This window comes from Psittacula echo, assembly GCF_963264785.1.
Source record: "Psittacula echo genome assembly, chromosome: 4".
Taxonomy (NCBI): Eukaryota; Metazoa; Chordata; class Aves; order Psittaciformes; family Psittacidae; genus Psittacula; species Psittacula echo.
Window position 1 is genome coordinate 97,479,865 of NC_137738.1, and position 24,528 is coordinate 97,504,392.

Here is a 24,528-nt window from a genome sequence, read left to right on the forward strand (position 1 = left end):
GCAATGTATGACTGCAGAAGCTCTGGCTAGAGCCCATCTGCAAATTGAACTGGGAGTTGGATCCTGTCATTTTGATTTTTATTCTAATGTTTGTATCCTTTTTCACACAGCTTTTCCTTATGACTGGCTTTTATTTAGCCCCCAGGCTTAACATTTGGAACTTTTATATGTTGGGGGTTGTCATCATCTTGGAAAATACTGTTAATTCTTCCAGTAAGCATCTTTCTTTTGTATTCTGTTTCGTTTCCTGTTCTATACGAGTTCTTATCCAGTAGCTCATTCAAACAACTGAAGCAATGAAAGCAAACAAATAACTAACATCTGGGATGTGTTTGTTTACTCTCTCATATTCTCACCAGGACAAGAAGTGTGTGCTTTGGAATGTTTAGCAGTTTATGATGTTATATATGAATATTTGTTGTGTATAGAAGATCAAAGATGTTAATGTTGCACTTCCGTTTGAGAGTTGCTAAGTTTGTGGTATTTTTATGTTCTTAGGATGTTCATGACACAGGCTTTGGCACACCAGGCAAATGTTGTTTCCAGCTGAGCAGTTTTACCTTTGGTTGAGTAAATAAAGAGTTCCCTTGAGTAGAGAGCAAGTTGGGCTGAGGCAGAAGTTGTCTTCTGTGGTCTTTGCCCTGTGGCTGAAGTCACTTGTTTGAATGCCACAAATTATTCTGATGGTGCCTGGCATAACAATGTCTTGGTCCATGGTCAGGGATCAAGGTCCCTGCAAGTCAAACAAGACATTCTTCAGATCACGAAGCTTCTCTTGACATAGTTAGCATATTTCCTATTCATAGTTTCCTGTACATTCTTTATTTAATCTAAAAATAACTTAATAGTAGCATTATAGCAGGTTCTGGATCATGGCCTTCCTAAGCAAGATCTATTTTTTCTCTGTATTTTGCACAAATTATGACTACAGTGCCCTCAAAACAAAGCAGTAAAATGTTGCTCATTGAATTTATTATACAAAGCAATTACATGGAGGCACCATTATGAATATCATCTGCATAATCAATATGGTTTTATATTGTTGTATAAAACAGTAAGTCAGAGTGTAGTGTGCTAAGGATTTGCTCAGCACTGAGTTCTCACTAGTTATTTCTGAGTAAAACTTGCCTTGTTTTTATTATGGTCAGAAGAGCCCCTAGATCATCTGACATTTTTTCTGGATTTATAGTACTAGTTTCATTGCTAGTGATCTCAATTGCTGAAAGCAAAGTAGAGATTTTATCGAAAGTGATCGATAAGTGGAATGTTTGGTTTTGAATACACTTTGACCTCCAGTTACTCCAGTCCATAAGAATTTTTCTTTTTTTTTTTTTTTTTAATTTAGAGAGTTGTAAAACATAGCTTGATCATGAGGGAAGTATGGTACTGTTCATCAGCTGAGTCCTGCTGCCCTTCACCTGTGAGAAGTGATCAGTGCTTTTATTTTATGTCTTAATCATTCCTAAAAGCTGAGCCTTGGTAAATGATTGGAGTAGCGGTTTCTTACAGTCATTCTGTTTGGCTAGTAAATACCTGTCTTAAAGCTACATCTTAAGGTGTAAAATCACATCTATGTACACAGTTTATCATGCCATAAAACCTGCCTATTCTTGTCTTTCTTAGTTAGAAAGCAATATGTCTCATATAGTACTTTTCCTACCCCCTTATGTCTTAGCAGAACAAGAACTTTATTTTGATCGTACAGTAGGCTATGCAAATGGTAAACAACTCATCTCAAATCTAAATTAGTTTAGAGAGAGTTGTACTGGAGCCAGAAAAAGAAATGCTTTTTCCCATTTTTCAAAATAACGTTTTTCTTTCACTGTATAAATAAAGTTCACTCTGGATGTAGATCTGCTTCTGCAGAATTAATTATGAGAGCAAATATGTAGTTTCAGCATCTTCTAGGCCTGGTTGATCATGTGTTATATGTGTCAGTTGTTGTTATACGCAGGGAGATTACTGTGAGATTTCCAGTAGCTTTGATTGGAATGAGTCCTATGAAGAAGCAGAAGTAGAATACGTGAGGTTTATAGCATCAGACCCTGTGTTCCTACTTGCATGAAGGGCTATCAAAGTATAATAATTATACAAGGTGAATAATGGGAGAGAACAGCACTGAGTAGATCTCTAGTGATATTTGTGACAACCCTAAAAAAACCTTGTTGAGGGGGGGAAGTTAAAGGCGAGGTGAGTGAGATCATGACGAAAGTACTTTGTAGCCTCACCCTAAACAGAAAAATGGATCTGTATTAAAACCTGATGTGCCTTAACTTGCACCCTGGAACTGTGCTACTATGGACTCCCAGTGATCATCCTATGTGGAATGCACTGGAGTGGGGTATATGGCTCAAAAGAACTATTCCATTAATGCAAGTACCTGAGGCTGAAGTGAAAGCTGAACTGTTCTTGCTGACACTGAATAAAGTTGTGGACAGGGGTTATTTTTTTTTTTTTCTGTTGCTTCCTACTTGTTCTGATGGTGTAAAGTGGGGCTCAGCCTTGCGGCCCAGTATCTCATCCATCCACTCTGGCACTCTGATTAAAGTCTATGCTGACTCTTGTTTGAGGAAAATGCCCAGGATTCTTTTATGTAAACCAGTGCTGATACTCCCCTGTCATGCTAGCATACAGCAGAGATGCAACCATGGTGCACACACTGCCAACAGGGATATAAATATAACCTTAATGACCTTCATTAACTGAGTCAGGAGACCTTGAGGAGCTACAGAAAATATCCAAACTCTAACATGTCCTAACTTCAAATCATAATTGGTGCTGTTGCACTTGAAGATGAACAGGTATAGAAATTAGCCTGTTCCTTGAGTAGCTTACCCAAGCCATTAAAGAGCACCAAAGCAATTTCTGTGCTGCATACAAGTTCATCTGTTAGGACTGTAGAATTACCATGCTCTCTTGTCACATTTAAAATTCATGGGCTTCCATATTAAATTGAAATGAATTATCTTAGTATACATCAATTAATGCTTAAATGTCAGAGATCAAAAAGATTTGCTCTCCTTGTGGTTGGAAATTATACATAATCTCATGACAAGTGTAAGAACTGCCAATTTCGGCTTTTAGACAACTGTTCCTTAGAAGGAAAGCAAGAGCTGAGTTCTGAAAAATTTAACTTATTTTCTAGTAACTATATCTGCCTTTTGAATTCAGTTTCAGGTGAATGATTTAACTTACAGTAAAGTATGGAAACATTGAAATGTCCTTCTGTCTATCTGCAGGTATCCACAGTTACTTGCTGAGGCAAAATTACTGTGGAAGTGTCTGGAAGCCCTTGTTTCCAGAAATGACATTTAAACACCAACTTTTCAGCATTGCCTGTATGGTTGTGGCTATGCTGTGGCAGAATAGGAATTGCTTCTGGAACTGACCAAGTTTGAAGAGGGCTGTGACACTCCAGGTGAGTAGGAAGTCAGGTGCAGATACCCAGATATTTGCCTATCCCATATTGGCCTTTGTAGTCATCAGCACGCTTGTAGTAAGCGTGGGTAAAGCCCTTCCCAAATCTTCGTTTGCGAAGTCAAGCCATGATGATGACTAGACACAACTCTGAAGTCAGAAATTGGAAAGCTTCAAATGCACATTTGATATCTTTTCAAGAATACAGAATGCTCTGCTGTGGGTGACTCTAGAAAGAAATTAATTGATATGACAGCAGAAGTAATTGCAGTCCACATTCAAGCAGATAATATTGAAAGTAATGGGTTATAAATTGCAACATCATATACATCAATGCAATTCTACTTGCATCATAATTGAGAGACACCTGCTCTTATGCTTTGGCCTAAATGTGTTGCAGATGTCCCTGCTCATTGAAGGGACTAGATGACCTCTAAAAGTCCCTTCCAACACAAACTATTCTGTGATTCTGTGAAATGTGTTGATGGATTGACAAGTTTTCTGTCTTCAGTTTAAACATTTTTATCAAAGTAAACTTATTTCATGAGAATTAATTTCAGTATGATAGTAGAATACAGACTGATTTACTAATGAATTAGGCATTCTTCTTCCATACTAGAAAAAATTATGGAAAGTAAACAGAACCTATTGATTTAAGATTTGCTAAAGCTGTGTTAAGCCATAAACCTGATTTAAATGTGCTTTTGTGAAATGCTGAATAATGGTATTCATTACTTCATTTATTTTTTTTTTCTTACAGCATTTCACAGTAACCAGACATGGAAAAAACGATGTGGCACAAGAGCAAAACTGAATTAAGTGCTCTAACAATACCTTATGTTCTTTTCAGGTTCAATGTAATCTTGTTGGGCACCAGAAGTGGAACTCATCTATTCAAAATGGTTTATGGTGAATTTTTCCGCAGACCTGGCAAAGATGCAGAACTTATCAATTTGAATGTGGGTGGCTTTAAGCAATCGGTGGATCAAAGCACCTTGCTCCGATTTCCCCACACCAGACTTGGAAAACTTCTCAAATGCCATTCAGAAGAGGCTATCCTAGAACTGTGTGATGATTATAGTGTTGCAGACAAGGAATATTACTTTGACAGGAATCCTTCCTTGTTCCGATATGTTCTGAATTTTTACTATACAGGCAAACTTCACGTCATGGAAGAACTTTGTGTCTTTTCCTTCTGCCAGGAAATAGAGTACTGGGGGATAAATGAGCTGTTTATTGATTCCTGCTGCAGCAATCGGTACCAGGAAAGGAAAGAAGAAGGTCCTGAGAAAGACTGGGATCAGAAGAGCAATGACAGAAGTATAGACTCCTCTAATGAAGAATCATCCATATTTGATAAAGAGCTGGAAAAGTTTGACAATCTGTGTTTTGGTGAAATAAGAAAGAAGATCTGGGTCAGAATGGAAAATCCGGCATACTGCTTATCTGCCAAATTAATTGCCGTGTCGTCCCTGAGTGTAGTACTGGCATCAATTGTGGCCATGTGCATTCACAGCATGCCAGAGTTTCAAAGGCTGGATGCCAATGACAGGGAGATTGAAGACCCGGTGCTGGAAGCTGTGGAGATCACGTGCATCATCTGGTTCACTGTGGAGCTAGTGATCAGGCTCATCACTGCTCCAAGTCAAAAGAAGTTCTGGAAGAAACCACTGAATATCATTGATTTTGTCTCTATTATCCCATTTTATGCAACGTTAGCGGTAGACACAAAAGAAGAAGAAAGTGAAGACATAGAAAACATGGGGAAAGTTGTTCAGATCCTGCGGTTAATGAGGATATTTCGCATCCTGAAACTGGCCAGGCACTCTGTAGGACTGCGGTCTTTAGGTGCCACTTTGAGACATAGCTATCAGGAAGTTGGACTTCTGCTTTTGTTTTTATCTGTTGGGATTTCTATTTTTTCAGTGCTTGTTTACTCAGTAGAGAAAGATGATGACTCATCAGAACTGCAAAGCATCCCTGTTTGCTGGTGGTGGGCAACCATCAGCATGACTACTGTTGGTTATGGGGACACTTACCCAGTCACTCTTGCTGGAAAGCTGCTCGGCACCCTGTGCATTATCTGTGGGATACTAGTGGTAGCACTTCCAATCACCATTATTTTCAATAAGTTTTCTAAGTACTATCAAAAGCAAAAAGATATTGATCCAGACCAATGCAACAATGATCGCAAAGAGAAATGTAATGACCTACCTTATTTTAATATTAGGGATATTTATGCAAAAAAGATGCACTCCTTCATTTCTAGCCTTTCTTCAGTAGGAATTGTAGTCAGTGACCAAGATTCAACAGATGCATCCAGCATCCAAGACATGGAGTATGCTTATAACACAGCATCTTTAGAGAATGGTACAAAAAAATGAGTTGAGCAGTGTTCTCTTCACTTCATTTCTTTTCTGATTCTTGGTAAATGTGGACTTATAAACTTCAGTGAATTTATTAAGAGCAGTTAATTCTCAGGGTACTTAACTCTCAGCCATATTTGGACATTCTTTGCTCTGAGGATGCCATAAAAGCGACATTGTTTATATGAGGCTTTAAAATATGCCTCATATGGTGGTTTAGTTTTTACACAATTAATGTTATGCATTTTTTGGGGAGGAGAAGTCAGGAAAACAATTTTACATGTGAGGTCAGTGTTTGTTTGGTTTTGTGGAAACAGTTTTTGTTTGATTGGTTGTTTTTCCACTGCAGCAATCTGATAGCTTATACAGAATCTACTTCTATAATTTGCTGCTCTTCAGGTAGAGATATATTAAAAATATGTAAGAAATATCACACAAGTCGGTGAAGTTTTTACCTACAAATACATCAGGAAAAAGAAGGAATTATGTACATGTAAAACTGTGCTCACTAACACACTGATGTAATTTTGGAGTTGGGAACCCATTTCCTATGTTGGGGCAGAAAATATATTGGTACGTATTGTTTTTACTCCATGGAAGCATAATATTTATGAATTTTTTTCCAAAAGCACAATACCTATTTAGTTTTTTAAAATAAATTATTCCCATTGTGCCTATATTTTTCCCAGTGTCCAGCATGGCCAAGCTCTATCAGGTCCTACAGGGTCTACGTCGCAAGTCTCAGAATGAAGCATCTGGTGTGGGGAGGGCAGGAGCTTAATGTCACCTCTTCTGCCATTGCAAACCTGAGTGATTCTGGTGCCAGGAGAGGACCATCTTCTGATTAAGACCACCCTGGTGGCTTCCCCAGAGGCTTTGTTCTGTGTGCACTGAATCAAACATCTGAGGTGGTCTTCATAAGTTATTGCTCCCTGCTGTCAGCACTACTGCTTTGCTGGAGGTTGCTGCATCAGTATGAGCAAATACATGCAGTGTCTTGGCTGCACTGGTTCTCAGCCCAGGGCTGTAATGCCAAGCAGCAGAGATGTGTGGACATACTCTTCTCTACCATACCTATCGGACATGTAGGGTGGGCACTCGTATAAAGCTATTTCAGCTCCTTTTTCTAGAGTTCATCTGTTGGTGATGGAAACTTTCTTGGTTTGTACTATGGGCTGGAACATTGCTCGTTGCCTGGCAAAATGCTGCAGCTGTGTGCGTTCTTCTCCAGGGTTTTCTTATGCAACCAGCTAATCCTGCTGTGGTTCAGACTGGATCTTCTATGGCTACTTAAAATGAAAGGCAGCCGTTGATCCTAGCATAAAGGAGTACTGGGGAAACTCAAGGTTCTTACAGAAATCCATAGTATTTAATTTTCTTTCATTTGTCTAGCAACTAAATAAGATTGCTGGGCAATGGAGAATCAAAGATGCTGTGATGCTGATATTTTCCTTAAATAGAGGCTTAGCTTTTTTCTTTTTTTTTTAATTACTATTGGGCTAAATGCTGAAAACCTCACTGAGTTTCTACTCAAGGCAGATCAAACTCCATAGAAGCTGGTATTAAGACCGAATAAAACCAGAAGATGGCAATCAATATTACTGTCTGCAGAGGGATAATTTTTCAGGTTTTCTAAAGATTCTCCCCCTCAACTCCCCTCTCTTCAGACCCCATCTGGAGTACTGCATCCAGCTCTAGGTCTCCGGTATAAGATGGACATGGATCTGTTGGACTGAGCCCAGAGAAAGTTGCAAAGATAACCTGAGGGCTGGAGCACATCTCCTATGAAGACAGGGCGAGAGAATTGGGCTTGTTTAGCGTGGAGAAGAGAAGGCTCTGAGGAGGCCTTAGAGCAGCTTCCAGTACCTAAAGGGGCCTACAAGAAATCTTGAGAGCGAGTTTTTACAAGGGTGGGTAGGGACAGAACAAAGAAGGATGTCTTTAAGCTGAAAGAGATTTTGATGAGATATTGGGAAGCAATTCTTCACTCTGAGGTGGTGAGGTACTGGCACAGGTTGTTCAGAGAAGCTGTGGCTGCCCTGACCCTGAAAGAGTTCAGGGTGTAGTTTGATGGGGCTTTGAGCAACCTGATCTAGTGGAAGGTGTCCCTGCCCATGGCAGGGGGTTTGGAGCTAGATGATCTTTTAAGGCCCCTTCCAACCCAAACTGTTCTATGAGTCTATTATTCTATGAAAAAAGAATAGGGTGGATCAACCTATACCTGAGAAATACATGTCTGTCAAGACTGCTGTGCACCAATATCGTGATGTGGGACTTAAAGAGACTATTTTGGGCTTTGAAGAAACTTCAAAATTTGTCTTACAATCACTTGCGAGTGTTCTAAGTGTATGTGATGCTTGACAGATAATTAAGGTTAATTTATCCCATAGTTAGTGCAGGAATACCAAAACGGAAAGATAGCCTAAATGTGTTTTGTTCTCACTGAACAATTAACATTACAGAGATCTAATGATATAAAATATTGAATATTTATGTGTGTATAAATCTAATAGGAGCTAGCAGAATAACAGCATAAAAATTACTCTCTGTCTAAAGAAACTCTCTTGGTAGTCTCCAGATAAAGATACATTACAGTGCTACTGAAGTTCAAAAGCAATGAAAAATATTGTAATGGAACAAAAAAGGTAAGAAATGTGTATTAAATAATTGAAAAAAGCCTGCTACTGAAAAAAATCTTGGTTTATAGATCAAGCATTACCCAATGATCACACAGCATACACATTTTATATTAAATTTTACAGACTGGTGATATGTTATTAAATTATTAAGCTCTTGATCACACACATGAATCAGTATTAAGGCTGTGACACTGTTTAAGTTCCTCTGACTTTCTTTGTGCGTAGATACAGCTTGTTTGAAAAAGAAAAAAAAAACAACAAACACCCAAAAAACCCAAACCAAAAACCCAACAAAAAAAGCCCCCAAACCAGCCAAATGTGAGGTGTCTTCTGGAAAGTATCAGAAGGTAAAATACATACCTATGTATCATGTAATGTATGTAATTTTGATTTCTGTGATGAGATCGTGGCTTTTTTTCAAATCAGTTGTATCTTAAAACAGGCTTTGTTTTCTGTTCCCTTTGTTTGAGAAAATCAAGCATGTTGGTTTCACGTAAGTATAACTGGGAGCAAGATTGCTTCTCCACTCAGCTACTCTGTTTCAGACCCCAAAGCACAGAAAAGGTTACTGTTCAGATATGTGTCTCATTTTCTATGATAGAGATTTGTCTTTATGCAAAACTGTTTACTGTCATGTTATTAGTTTCTTCATCTTGATAGCAAACACTTCCCTTTTAATATCCAATATTTCCGCAGTAGTGCTCATCTTTGAAATGGTTTTCCCTAGTGTAGCATGGAAAGGCACCACTGTACTGCATTGCATTTCCCTGTTTGAGTAGCTTCCCACTGGCAGGGGCTGTCACCAGCCTGCCCACAGCTCATGCCTTGCTGCCACCATTTTTTGGATTGTGTCAGTAGAGGGAAAAGGCCAATATGAATGAGATGACTGAGAAAAGAGAAACAGGAGAAGTTAGGAAAATGCTAATCAAAAGGGATGATGGAAGAGCCCGAGAGGACCTTCGAAAAAAGGAAAAGAGAAAGAAGCTGACAGAAAGAGTCCTCACTTGCTTTCACTTTATTTCCTCTTTTTTCCACCCATGCTTTTCTTCCCTTTACTCTCTTTCTGCCTCATATCCCTTCTTGTTATCACCCTGTCCTGCCTTCCCACCCAGTCTGTATTCCAGCAGTTCCGTTCCTGTCCCAGAATGAGTGTGTCTCTCAGCCAAGAAGGGCATGTTTTCATGCACTTGGATGGCAGCTGGGAGAGCTTAGCCAGGATGAAATTAGTGATGACTCCTGCTGTGTATATGATCAGTCATTAACATATATATGGGCTGTGCTTTTTTGTTAGAAAAGTTACAACCTGGCTCAAATTAATAAGCGTAAATATGAACTAAATAAACAGCACATCTGTGTCAGGCCTGTAAACTAAATACTGCTTACAGCTTAGGTAGAAATTAGTGTCAGGCACCACACTGTGAAATATTACCCTTCAAAAGCAGATTCCATGTCTATTGTTATGCAAACAGTTTGGTGTCTGGAAATGCTGAGAGCATCACATAGATTTGACTGGCAAATGCAGTACATGGGCTTGTGGTGTGCCAAAGGCTTCTGACAGGCTGCTGTGTATTAATACATTTATTCATTTCCACACATTCGTAACATCTAGAACAAGTGACAGGAAACCACTAAGCTGTGGAGAGATTTTCTAGTATTTTTTGATTAGCTGACAGTGTTTGTGAAGCTGCTAATACCTCTTCATCCAAAAGAGGATATTTCTCAGACAAAATCAGAATAACCCTGTGCTAGATGTGCCATTCATGACTGATAGCAATAGCTTGGTCACAGTCAGTAAATATTGCTGTCTAGTGCCGTATGGCTGCAGTGCTGTTGCTTGTATTTCTGAAATGTTTATGCTCTGTCAATCAAGAGACAGCAGATGCCATTAAAATCATCTCAGCACTTTCCTGCTGTACAATAATTGCAGCATCTCTTCGAAGCATAGCAAAATATCCTGACTTGCTGAGACCTCTTTTTCAATTTCTTTTGCAGTTGTAGTTAATTTTTCATTGTGAGCCTATGGTCCAAGCAGAATCTAGCAGAAAAAAAGTCACCCTGTGTCTCTAGACAAGTTAAAAGACTTTGTTATTGACTGTTACTCTGGGTATTGCCCTCCCACCTCACTGGTATATCTAAAGAGTGGTAGCAGCACAGGGAGTGGTAATATGTGGTATAGGCTGACAGCTGTTACAGGTAGTTAAGGAGTAAAAGGTAGTCCCAATGTTCACAATTCAGGAGCAGGGAAAAACCCCTTTCTGTTAAATGCATGGTATTTGATGCTGTAAAAGAATAGTATTGGGCTAGAAAAACTGTTTTTAACTCCTTCACACTTGTAGTTTCTGGGTTTCTAGAAAATGGGGTAGAAGCTGCAAGGATTTATAGCATGTGCAATACTTCAGAAACATCCAAGCTCCAGTCAGCATAAAAGGCAGAGATGGCATCACCTCTAGAAACTGACTTAGAGAAAAGGACATATTGTACCTACAGCTCAAAGCCTGTGAGATACCATCTTATTCCAGCTCATGGAATGGGTTCAAGGTTATATACAGATCTCTACCTGTGTGTGATTCAGCAAAAGCCCTTGGATTGACACAACACAGAGTAGCCTTCAAAAAGCTGCTGCTAAATACCTGAACCTTGAACGTCTTCCTTGCTTTTGTTTTCTCTCTCAGGTCTCTTAGAGGTGTAGGAGAGTGGCAACACCAATTCAGTGATATTATTCTACCTCCCCAAAGGCCAGTTCATGCAGACCTCATTATTTTCTAACCCAGTGCCATCCCTTTCTAGGGACTGCTTCTGAATTGTGAACATTGGGATTTTAAATATTTATTTAATCGAGTATTTGAAGACCAGCTTAGGTCCTGACATGGGGAGATGTTTAAATTTGGTCTTTTATTGTAGTGGGTATAACTCCAAAGTGCACAAATAGCTATCCATTTAGGTTGTGGATCTTTGAAAAAAAACCAAAACAACAACCCAAAACACGATGAATAAATAACTCATGGTGCCAAAATGCTGGTTGAGTGCACAGGAATTCCTTAGGAACCAGAACAATACTGGTGTCTGACAGCATGGCTTCTTAAGCCTCCCAGGTGGAAAGCAAAATACTTTGTTTTTTTTTTTTTCTTGTATCTCTAAATATATCAGGAGAGGATGAAGTAGCAATCTTTCCGTTCTGTGGTCATAGGGAGTGTTGAATGAAATGAACGGTGATTGAAGTTAAGGCGGTTAAAAATGAACAAGACTTTTTGTAAAAATCCCTCTTCCCTCGGGACAATAATTTTTCATGTTGTTCCAACTTCTCTTTTTTTTTTTTTAAGGTAAAACCATAACATACCAAAACCACAGCAATATTTTTCCTTGCTGGCTATTTTTAAGATTAAAATCGTTCTAGTTATAGGTATGGAAAGAGAAATGGTAGGTGGGTAGGATGTAGGGGGAGCTTTAATTTTCTAACATATATTTTGTAATTCTGTTCTTTAGCCTTTGGCATCACACACTTCAGCATTAGGGGTTTTTTTGACTAAAGAATAAAAATAATAGATAATATTTATCTGGAGAATTTTTTTTTTTTTTTGACAATTGAATCTGAAGGAAAATACAGGGTACAGCATTTCAGTCTGGCGTGATGTCAAACGCACTGTTGCAGGTCTTGAGAATGAATTTATTCCTCATCAGAACCAACATGTGGATTCATGTGTAGTTGTAGTACATTTAACGTATTTCAAAGCACAAAACTTAAGTTCTGGCAGTGTTCAGGGAATGAAAGGTTAATAGAAATCGAGGTATTAATCTGATTCTGTTCTAGTTTCAGCTTTTTGTGTCATGTACTCTTGGCTTTTAGACTGCTGTGTAAATGGGAGGCTAGTTCTTTGGGTATTTTATATATCTGGACATATACAGACTGATTGAACAGCTGTCAAAGCATTATTGTGCAGGCTTTTGGATGTCTAGCACCAAAGGTAACCTCTGTTAATCTGCCGTGCTAGCACTTGCTGCATTATGGGGGTGTGCAATGCATATAAAGGGGGATCCCATTAGGCAATGCAGCGCAAGCATGCAAGTGGGAACATGAGTCTTTGCCAAGGGCACTTGCAGCAGAAATGTTGTGTTTTGTTAGCATGCTTTCACTGTATTGTCATCTGCTGAAAACCTCTATGTACCCTACTTAATGCTTTAATTAATCCCAGGAAAATTTAGGGTATCTGGAAAGGGTTTGGAAAACACAAGGGTTCCTTGAAAGCAAATACTGAGACAAGGGGGAAAAGGTGGCTCAAGGATTTCTTATCCTCTCTTTTCTGCCTTGCCACAGGAGTAATGAGAAGGCAAGAATGGAAGTAGCATAATGAAATACAGGTGAAAATTCAGTGTTTGGACAGTCTTGAGAGCCATTGAGTGTCCGTATGAAAGTAAGTGTTGGAGAAATATGGGGATCAAGGTAGGGAATCTGTATGATGGATGTATCAATCAGTTGATGTACTTGGGGTGATGGGAGGAAAGATGACATCTCTGCATGAGTGGTTTTCTGCTGCATAGGTGCACTGCATGGACTGCAACCTTCTCTGCCCTAGACACAATGTCTTTATCAATCTGATGACAATTAGTCCAAGCATTAAAATGCTTCTTCAAACCTGAAATCATGCAATGAGAGCAGCTGGAAGGGGATAATGGAGCAGGAAAAAGGGGCTGATGACAAGAGCCAAGTCTGTAGAGAGGACATGCTGCAAAGATGGGAAATCTTACCCACTGTGTCTTGATGCTTTTCCTCTTCTCAGCTCCTACAGAGGAACATCTCCAAGGAAGAGGACTGCACCATAGCACAGCTTTGGCAAAGTGCAACTTTTCTTCTTGCAGTCATTTCAGAATGGATGAACCAGTGTGGGAGATAAATCTGTTTGGGGACAGTCTAGCTCACTTTGTGGTCTTTCTTTTCCTTTCGGCTCTTTATGGCTTTGGCAAGAGGGCTTTGGCATACTTCCCTTTTAGGTCTACAGCCTGTGTCAGGCTATATAATCCTTGCAATGTTCCCAGCTATTCAGCAAACTGAAAGAAAGGGGGAAGGGAATGAGGTCAGGAAGAAATGCTTTGTATTGCTAAAATCATGTTCTCCCACGTATGATTTCTATATCCAGTTCCTTTACAATGCAGGTGACTTCCCCATCACAAATCTAATTTACCATACAAAAAACCATTTGCAGTAAACCTTACATGGGCTAATTGATTGACTTTTTTTTTTTTTTTTTTTTTTTATGTAGGAGATAAAGAAGAAAAATGTGTGGATTTTTGTGTGGTGAAAAAAGGCACAGGCAAAAATCTTTGAATAACTCTCATGCATAAATAATTATACAGTTTTCAGAGTGATCTTTGTTTGAAAACAATAAAAAGGAACTGTATAAACACTTGAGCATAAAAAAAATGACAAGAAAAAAAAATTGCTGGCTCTTTCCTGCCTGTGACTCCTTTCGTAGAGATTGAGATACCTTTCTCTTGGCAAGTCAGATGATGAACTGTTTGTTAATTAAGTGGTCAAGAAAAGTAGCTGAAAAAGGAATTCAGAATCTGAGACAGCTCAGCATGTAGGAAACCATCTCTATGATCCATCCAGTAAGTTTTTGACATCTTAATTAAAAGTTATCTTTGGCAGCATGAAGCAGCTCAAGTTCTGGAAAAGCAGACAGCTAAGAATTTTGTTGTGATCATTTGAGGAAAAATTGTACTTGAAGGGATCCTCAATCAATCCTGCTTTCACCAGGAAGAGAAAACTGTAGGTATGGCAGTGCAGGAGGGCATGGAGCATCAGGGGTGGATCTGGGCTGGCTCAGGCGGATGGCTGTCGTGGTGGAGAGCAGTGGCTTTCGGATACAAAAGACTGGGCTATTCCTTTGTGGCTCTAATTGAAGTTTCATATGATCGCGTGCCAGCCATTCTGTCATCCAGCACTTCTGTTTTCCATCACATCTTTTGCTTCTCTTTCTGACATTTAAGCTACGTAGGATGTCAGTTGTCTCTCAGTCTGTGTGCTCCTTTCCTGTGGGGAGTGTGGTGGTCAAAAAGGGGATGGTGATCTTGAAGACCTCTTGTTACTGGGAAAGCGGTGACTTAATTGTGTAGAAGTGGAAAAATTGAAGTCTTGTTGGAAAAGCTGATTTTAGTTTTGGCCAACTTGTTGAAGATAATCTTTAATGTAATGTCTAAGAAAACAACAACAAAAAAAAGATGTTAGTATGAGGGGGTGAAAATAATCATCCCCTGTGCTGTCCTGTCACAGTTGTATAAAAAATTAGTATAATTTATTACAGCAAACAATAGATTTTTCTATTTGGTTGCTGGACCAAATTGTTTTAAACAAATCATTAAAAACCCTTAAGCTTTTTTTTACTTCATGTTCTGTTTGATTTTGAGGGGTTAATTCTTTTGCATCTAGTTAAATTTAGGCTGGTTTGACATAAAAAAACAAAAAAAAGTTCCACAATGAAAAAGTGGTTTTTTTAGAATATGTTGAAATGCAGCGTTTCAGCATGTTTGGAAACAAGATGCTCTCAGAAAATTTCACAATGAAATATGCACTGTTCCAAAGGCCCTCCTGCCTTTTTTGTTTTGTTTTTGTTCCATTTGTTTGTTTTGTGGAAAATTCCCACCAACTGAGGACTGGATACAGAAATAAAGTCAGTCTTCCTGTCACAGACTTTTCCAATGAATTTTCTATTCACAAAAAAAATATGTTTTCATCCAGTTATAGCTGTATTCTTTGGAAAAGGCTTATTTTCCTTGGAGAATTTAGATGGAGGAAAAAAAAAATCTGTGTCATCTCTGTGCTTGCTGTTACTGATCCATTGCCTCCCTTGATGTACGTGACGCTCAGGTGGTGATTGGTAAGGAGAAATGAATCGTCTAGTTTGCTCAAGACAGAAAATAAAAAGCAGTTACAAGAAAAATGACCTCCTGAGAAAGGAGATAAGCTCATTTTAACAAGTTTGTGAGTGAGAGTTTCATTATAAAGCACAAAAAAAACCCCATGTGAAAAGTCTGTTTGACCCCATCTGCTCATGTGATTCATTTGATGGGAGTGAAAGCTGAACAGAGAGTTTTTTTAAGTAGTAGTTACAAACGGAGTCCAGAGGAGGGCCGTGAATATGATCGAAGGACTGGAGCTCTTCTCTTATGAAGACAGGCTGAGAGAATTTGGCTTGAGGAGTCCTTAGAGCAGCTTCCCGTACCTAAAGGGGCCTTTAGAAAGAAATCTTGAGAGGGACTTTTTATAAGGGCATGTAGGGATAGAACAAGGGGGAATGGCTTTAAACTGACATAGAGGAGATTTTGATGAGATATTGGGAAGAAATTCTGTACTGAGGGTAGTGAGACACTGGCACAGGTTGCCCAGAGAAGCTGTGGCTGCCCCATCCCTGAAAGCATTCAGGGTGCAGTTTGATGGGGCTTTGAGCAACCTGGTCTAGTGGAAGGTGTCCCTGCCCATGACAGGGGTGTTGGAACTGGGTGAGCTTTAAGGTCCCTTCCAACCCAAACCATTCTAAGATTCTATGATTTATATTTTTCTGCAATAATCGGTGATTATTTTTTGAATAGGGCTCTTGCCAATAAATAAACTAGCATCAACTAGTAACTGCTTAGCAGCTGTTAAGCAGAAGTAGTGTAATAAAATGGAGAGACAGGGTTAAGAGAGAGATTGTTACAATATTATTTGTTAATATTTATGTTGTTCAGTCTAGTGAAGAGGCGACTGGGGCAGTTAGAGCGATCTTAATGTGCATGAAATGCTTTTGAAGAAGACAAAGCATGGGGTTTTTTTCTGTACTGTTTAGGAACAAAAGAGATCAGCTCAAGCCAGGGGGAGTGAAGAAGAAGGGTTAATGGTAGAAGTGGCTCCAGAATTCCTCCTGGTTCTCTTCAGCCACTTGCCCAGCCCCAGCTCAAGCTGCTTGGTATCTCAGTCATGCTGATATAAATCTGTGTAAAGGTAAAGCAGATTGCTCCTATGACACAGGTTTTAAAAAAATTATAATTTTCTGCTGAGTGGGTGGAAAGGAGCTTCCCTGAAAGTTGAAAAGACTCTGGATTACTGTCCTCTTGATGGAGACCCAACTCTTCTTTCAGCGACTCTATACTTGTGGCTGCAGTCCAAAATTTCATGCAACTTGTCAGTTTGTTGGGGATAGGAAAACTTATACAAGTAAGGACTTTACTGGGCTACCTACTTGTGTCACAGAGGTGTCCCTACCCAAGAACTTGCACTGTGGTGAGGAGAAAACAGCTCAATAGTGGGACCCAGCCTTGTACATTTGAACTGCCTTTTTGGCTGTCTTGGACTTGAGGGGAGAAGTTGATATCCTTTGTGGTGCTGGCCAACATTTTCCCATGGTCTCACTGGTGGAAAACAAGGAAGGATCTTTGTAGAGAAAAATGGAAATACATGTCAGTAGAGTGAAATAACTTTGTATTCAGTAAAAAGGTCCTTGGGATCATGACAGAGGTGCAGTGATAGTCTGCCATGAGCAAATTCCAAGGTTACTATCAGTCTTTGTCATATTTACTTAATTTTTCTTGGTATAGATGATTTTGGTATGTGAGCACTATACTGATGTGATTTATCTTCCCGGCAGCACCCTTGTAAGGATGTGCTAATAATTCCATTTCATGTCTGATTTTAAAAGCCAAAGAACAAACCAGAAATACTGAATTTTTTTTTTCTTTTGTGATCTGTTTGATTTGTCATGCCTGTATTTGCGTTTAGTACAAACTGTACAAAGTATATTTGTTATTATATAGAATCATAGAATCATTGTTATTACGTAGCTATTAATATTTTAATTATATAAATAGAGGTGAGCTGAACTCCTGAAATGAAATCCTGATTCTTACCTACACAAAGCATTTCATAGGTCAGAGTCAACATATTTTTATGGCTCTGAATTGATTTTTTTTTTTTTTTTTCCCCCGGAAACTTTTTTCCAGAGAAAACTTCAAAATCCCACCCTTCCATTGTGGTTAGAAATGGGTTTTGGTTTTATTTTGATTTCCATGACAACAAGAAATCTTGTTTTCTGACAGGCTTTGCACACAAAAGTCTGACTTCCCTGGGCTCTTTTGAATACATCAGTTTTCATTTTTATCCCTCCTAGTATTTTTGAACCTTTGTCCTTAACCCCTTGACTCCATTTAGCTCACTGAAATCCAATCTTTTTCTCCTTAGACAGGTCAGACAGGGTTTTTTTCATGCTTTCTTAATTTTTCAGATATAATTTGGTTCAGTGTACCGATATCAGAAATATAACCACTTTTTATACTTAGAATAGTTCAATTCTGTTCATTAGAGGATCATTATTACTTTTAAAATTACTTCTTAACACTAATCTTATTCCAAAACTGGCTTCAAGGTTGTGAAATATAACCTCTTTCATTTTAAAGTCAAGACCTAACTTTCTTTGCTTACATTCATATGTTTATTATTATTACTATGTTTGACATGCTAATCAGCCAGTCCGTGAGTGTGCTTGAAGAGTGCCTTATAAATAGTGTAGCAGCTACATAATTATTAAACCATGTATTAAATCTCCTGTAATTTTGAACATAATATTTTAATTAATTTCTGAATGGATGCCAGACTTCTGTGGTTTTTAAAGCTTCATCATTCACTGTGTGAGTGATGAAATCTCTCTGACTCACCTGTGCCACTGAATTGTTTATCATCAGTGCTATAAACCTTCAAGATACCTAGTTTAAATTCAAGCAACCTCTTAAGTTTGAATGTAAAATAATGGAAAAAAGTGAGGCATGTGGTAAACCTTTTGTGCTTTGCCTACCTATTTAGCTCCTTCTACAAGTATTGCGGAAAGAAATAACATCTCTGCTCCACTACCAAGTGTTTCAACTGTGAATCATACCATAAATATTGTTGTGCCACTTTGAGCCTGGCCAGTTTTCTTGCTTAGTTCCTCTCTAGCTGAGCTGAAATATGTGCATGGCTCCTTAGCTGAAAGGGAAAATATTTCTAGTAAGTCTCAAAACTTCTCCTTGCCCTTTGGCCCTTCTCTGTAAACCAAAGTAAGGCAGCACACAGCAACTGGCTCTGTAGATCTGCAGTCCTTCCTCTTGTTGATTAAAGAAGAAAAGAACCAGCAACCCTGACATGTAAGTTATTGGCAGGAAGATAAAGCCTGGAGTAAATTAATGAGGCAGTGCAAAACTTTGAGCTCTGCTTTGCCACCACAACATTGGGGGAACTTTACAAAACTGAAAAAGCTGATGTTCTTGGATCACAGCTTCTGGGGTAGCATCTTTGGAGGACAGCTTATATACCCTTGATAGGTGTTACCAGATGCTTCCTAACTCTTTAGAGCATGTTGTGCTGATAGAAAGTAACTTTCATTTCATTAAAGCATTAATAAGATTTAACTTCCAGCACAGTCTATTTGGACAGTTATATGCAGTGTTTTTTATTTATAGGCTTTTTCGATATTTTTCCATACCTTTGGTATAGTTGCTTCTCACTATTAATAGATATTTATATTATATAGACTTTGCTGATGCTGATACAATTGAGTTTCCATTGATGTTGAGATCCGAGCTTAATTATGATTCTCTACTCTGGTTTGAAAGTCATGATAAAACTGCTCTGCATTTTATTTTTGCTGTCAATGAAATATAGCCAGACTGTATTCATTACCAGCATAGATATTTTTAACTGGATCTGATATTTTTTCTTAGTTTTTAGGTCTTTTATTGCTTTCTTTGCATGGGTCATCTAAGAAAATTACATAGGCTTTCAGTTGCGGGAAGATTCAATCCTTATATCTTAATATGTGCCAAGCAAACCTATCATGTTCAGCTGATTCGAGAGTTGTTTTGCTTTTAGATATATATTTTTGAGACTGTATCTATTTATAACTTCGGCCCCTTGTGAATGGTTATTGCAGGTCATCTGTTGTTGATTCAGAAGTATCAGTTAATCATACAGGAAAAGGACCATGGGTGAAACTCAGTGGTTTCTTCCTGTGGGAAAGTGAGCAATCATTTTTGTTCTAGGTTAGTTAACTAGAAACTGTATTGCAGTCCTTGCCTTTGTAAATATTTAAAATAACATTTTTGAATTCTGAGGGCGTAAAGAAACATTTATTCCAGCATCTTTCCCTACTCAGTCAAAAAACTTATGCCTTAATGAATATAACAAAGTCACTTTCTGTGTGAAATCAAATGTCAGCAAAAAAATATATTGCTCACTTTGCTTAAATATCTGATGATTTTTGATGCTTCATTTTCTTGTCTTCACATAATCAGGTAGGAGGTGCTCAACTAATTCTTAAGCCCCAGAATTTTCATTGTGTCCCAAATGAATGTGCATCCTTAATAAATACTGTAGGGCTTTAGAATAAGTCAGAATAATTTTTATCAAAGCATCTTTATTTCTTCTAGACCCTTCTATAAAAGTACTGCTAGGATCAAACTAGAAAGCTGCGGCTCTGGTTACTGCAGAGATATGTTGCTGTCAGCAACATGAACCTATGAACCTCAAATGGAATCAGGATGGAAGAAAGACAGAATCTACAGCCCAGTCTGACTGCTCTAACATGGCACACATGTAGAAGAGAGGTGAAGGGGTCTTCCCCTCCCAGACTGGGGAAGAGCTGTGCGTTGTTCCTTGGAGGTTACTGGCAAAAAAAGGCCAGTAGAAGAAAAAGGAAAAAAAGAGAAGGTCTCACTTGAAAGAAAGTTTGGGAAGCACAAGGGGAAGCCTCTGCCAGGCTGAGGCTGGGAGGAGGGCAAGGAGCAAGGATTCTGGAGTGGGACAATGGAGACAGCTGTTCAAGCACTTTATCCTCTGGAAACAAACTTTTTGGACTGGCAGCTGTAGTCTGGAGCCAAGGGGTAACATCATGAGTTAATTGTCTTCATGAGCAAGAAAATTAATTTGCAATAATTTTACAACCTTCAATCTTCCTAGAACCTACTTGTTTAATGCCGTCTACACTAGAAGAACTGCTTGCTTTCACTGTTGGTGCAAAGACCATCAGAGGTTTACAGAAGAAACCAAAAGGGGCAAAGAAGCCTAAGTACTCACAGCTATGCTCAGTGGGTTTTAATAATCCTTGCACCGGAGATCCCTCCAGTCCTTCTGTTTCTCATCCTCATGGATGGGAGATATTTTTCAATCTGGTTTTGGAAAAGTCCTGTGTTCTAAGTCATCACAGTTTCTGCGTCTTCCCTCCACACAAAGGAGAATATTCAAGCTTTCCCCAGGGAACTTTGAGCTTTCCAGGGGAGGAAAGTGAAGGCTTACTTTAATCCTGTCTGTAAACGAAAAGCAGATCTACTCTATTTTTATGTCCCTATTTTAATGAAATTTATCTCCAAATCCTTCTTTTTTATATATATACTTTTTTTTATTTCCTGAGACAGTGTGGGGTGCTCTCTATCCAGCATTAGAAAAATACTGGTTTTGTTTACTTTGTTACTTCTGGTTTAGAGAAAATCATGGATTGATTTTTTTTTTTTCTGGTCAGCAAATTATTTCCATTCATCTGCAGCTCCAGAAACATGCTTGGATCTCAGAAATGCATCTGGTCCCAGTTTCAAATTGAATAGTCTCATTTTCATTTGATGTGAGTTTGGACGCTTAATTCCTGTGCATCGCAATACAAGGAGAAATCACTGCCCTTGCCTCCCAGTCGTCTCCCATCCCCAAAACAAGCCTTGGTTCCTCTCTACTGTAGCTGGCTGTCTGTAGTAAGTTTTCTGGAAGGTATTTACAGCATGGAAGAGTTGTGCAGGGAGAATGTGTCTCCTTCTGTGAACTCTTATTTGTATTCATAAGCTTTCTTTGGAGTACTGAAGATGAATTTCATTACTGATGTTATCGGTGAACCTCTCTATGTCCAGTGACTGACATTCTTTGCAAAGTCCTTTTAACTGGGTAGATAATAGGAGGAGAATAAGAAGGTATTTGACAAGGATTTGATGTTTGGTTCTTACAGATTTATCAATTAGTTAACATTCATACCTGTGAGCCTCCCAGATGCTCCCATTTTTAGGAACCTAAAAATGGTCAAGGTAAGTTGCAGAATAAACAGAGATTGGAAAAAAACCTCTGTTTGACATCCCTCTGAACATCACAGATGTTTGTGGTAACAGAAAGTCTGAAGGTACATGACTGGGCTGAGATCATTAGACAACATCATTGTAACCTAATTGATTGCTATTACCCTTTGCCCTCAAAACACCTCGCAAAGTGCCCCAGCTGAGCTTCTCCTGTGGTCAGTTAGATGGGACACAGAAAAAGCAGCTGGTAGCAGACAGCAACTACACAAATAAAACCTTGTTCTGTGTTAGAGCCTGAGCTGTGACAAGGTGGTGGCAGAGGAGTCGTCACTGACCCATCTGAAATTTTAGCATCCTGTCCTGAGCTTACCAGCATTTATCAGCTGTAGTAGCTATTCCATTTAATTTCAAGACAAGGCATTTGCCTTAAAATTTGTTTTGATGGGTGCAATTCCTAGTAGAGGGACTGAGAGTCTGAGTGTGTTAACTGATAAACTAGCTTGGGAATAGGAGCAACAAAGTATATTGTTACTTAAGGTTTTTGAGGCTTCATAAAATAGGTATTTTCAGTTTGTTAAACAGATTGTTTTGTTTAATGACATTTATTTACATAATAGGATGGAGTAAACTTTTTCTCTTCTCTGCTTCTTTACCTCTGCACTGCAGGACCTACAGATTGAAATTCTGTAACCTGTCTTATAAAAAGCAATGGAGACTTCATGTGTATAAGCCTTAAAAAAATGTAATATTGCTGTCATCTCTGTGGGAGCTGCTGGGCAGCTTTTCTCAATGTGCTCCATGAAAGAGAACAGAATTATTTTGAGAAAAAATATTTCAAAAGACTGAGTGTTTGCTTTTCATTTGAGGCATCCAGACTTTTTATTAGCAGCCTTAAAATATTTTGGGAGACATGTTCCCTTTCATGAAGCTGATTTTCAGCTGATCTGTCTAAGCATGGAAGATGTTATCAAACAGGTTATTAACAGCCTGTCCTAGAGGGTCAGTGTGCAACATTAAGCAAAATATAGATACAAAATAACTCCTTAGTTATTTGAAGATTGGCTAATATATGTCAAACTCATAATGAGTCTCTGACTGGATGTGGCACCCAACCACATTATGTTTTTCTTTGGATTATTGGATAAGAGCAAGAATTATAGAGCCAACAGTTAAAAATGTTGAACATTTTGTTTGAAAATAATATTTTACAGTGATCTCTTGCCTTTTGTGGCCATGAGAGAGATTTTCCTAAGCAGTCTGATATATTAGTGCTCATAGCTGCAACTTATGATGATGATTGTTTCTTGGTGCTGAATGAAGCAAGAGATCATAAAACCAAAATGCAAAGCTCTCAGTTTTACTGTTGGCTGGCTGGACATCAACTTCTTCACTATACTGGACAAAAACTGGACTAGGTGGTTTATTCAGCTGAATGAAAAATTGGATAAATTCTCCCAGAAGATGGCAGTGCACCAATGAGTAGTGTTCTGCCAGCTTTTCAAGCTCTATCATTTCTAGCTGTTTTTTCAATATTGAGTGCAATAAAAAAGTAAGTAATGAAAGCAACCACGGTAGCATGTAGATACTGATGGTATTTTTAAATCTGAAACAAGCACTAGTAATCTACAGAGGCTTGTCCTGCATGGATGGTGACAAACTGGATGCTTTTGAGTAGGTTGGCAAGTTACTCAGCATTTTGCTACACTCACCAGCATGAAGATCCCCTTGCCATTGGAGTCCTTCAGATAATCCGTATGCAGAACCCATTGACTACATCCAGAGCTTTAAAATGTCTTCAGTTCTTAGAAGTGTCATTGCTGTCAGAGGAATGGATCATTACAGGATAACAGTTATTAGGAAATGGAATAAATTATGAGATTTGAAAGTCTGGCCATGTCACATCTTTGCTACACTTTCTGAACTTCTTCATTTAGCTAGGGATCAAAAGAAGATGTTCAAAAATACAAAAAATTACTACTTCTGTGTTAGTTCTAGTTTAAGAGCAATCAGTAATTGCTGTAAATTTAGAGAAATTTACAGTTCGGTTTCCAAAGCAGGAGTCTAAATGTGGATTTTCAAACAGTAATCAAACCAAAACTACTTAACCTTTCAGAAATTGATCCACTCCTTATAATTTTATTTATTTCAGAACAGCAGTAGGCAATGCTAATGTCCCCTTTTAAAAATCCATCTTAATCTATAGCTATAATTTGCAAATAAAACGCAGTAGCTGTTCTGTAGTGTTTGTCTCATGAACTGTTTGATATGCATATTTGGATGTATAAGCAAGCTCTTCTTGTGGTGTCCCTGAACAAAGAAATGCTTGTAAATCAAAAGGGGAAGAGAGGAGGCTTTGGACACGTAGAATGCTTACACATAAATTTTGAAACTAAGCTTTGCCATCCGTGTTCTGCCTTATTCAGAATTACTACCAGTCAGCTAAAAAAAAAAAAATAAATAAAATATTTGTTCTCCATAGCTTAGCCTGAAAAAAAAAACCAAAACCATAAATAAAAATCTGTTATGGCTCCTGTGTAACCATTTATTCAGTTTTCCAAGCAGCAAAAAGGCACTAGCAGTAAAAAAAAAAAAAAAAAAAAAAAAAAATTAAAAATTGCAGCTGTTTCTTTAACATAAAGAAGAGATGAAAGCCAATTGTGTGTTCCTGTTCTGCAGTCAAATATAATTGCATATTCTTGTCCTACTGCTTAGACACTCTGGGTCCTAATTTTACTAAATTAACATAAGCTGCATCATTTCCTTTGCACAAAACACAAAACCAAGCAAGAAATTAATTTTTTCCCCCTTTTTCTTTCTTTCTTTTTTTTTTTTTTTTTCCCCTTTTAGTTTTCAGTTTACTTCTCCATTAAGTCATGGGAGCTGCAAGATACATTGGGTTTTTAATTTTTATAGATGTCTGCCTCCATTTTAAAAGTATTTTTGTCTTCCTCATAGTGTGAGCATCTTTGGTCTCGTCGAGGTCCCATCTGTTATTGAACCTGTCGTTAACTCAGTCAGGCAAAATCTTCCTTAGCACCTGAAGAGACACAGCAGCA

The 24,528-nt window shown here is 38.4% G+C and overlaps 1 protein-coding gene across 1 annotated transcript; it reads left to right on the forward strand.

The window, feature by feature from the left end:
- Positions 1-4,316: 4,316 nt before the first annotated feature.
- On the forward strand, positions 4,317-5,801 carry KCNS3 (potassium voltage-gated channel modifier subfamily S member 3; the record flags this gene model as incomplete). The annotated part of the gene is made up of 1 exon (XM_080616037.1): positions 4,317-5,801. The coding sequence occupies one exon, from the start codon at positions 4,317-4,319 to the stop codon at positions 5,799-5,801; it is 1,485 nt and encodes a 494-aa protein (XP_080472163.1).
- Positions 5,802-24,528: the final 18,727 nt, after the last annotated feature.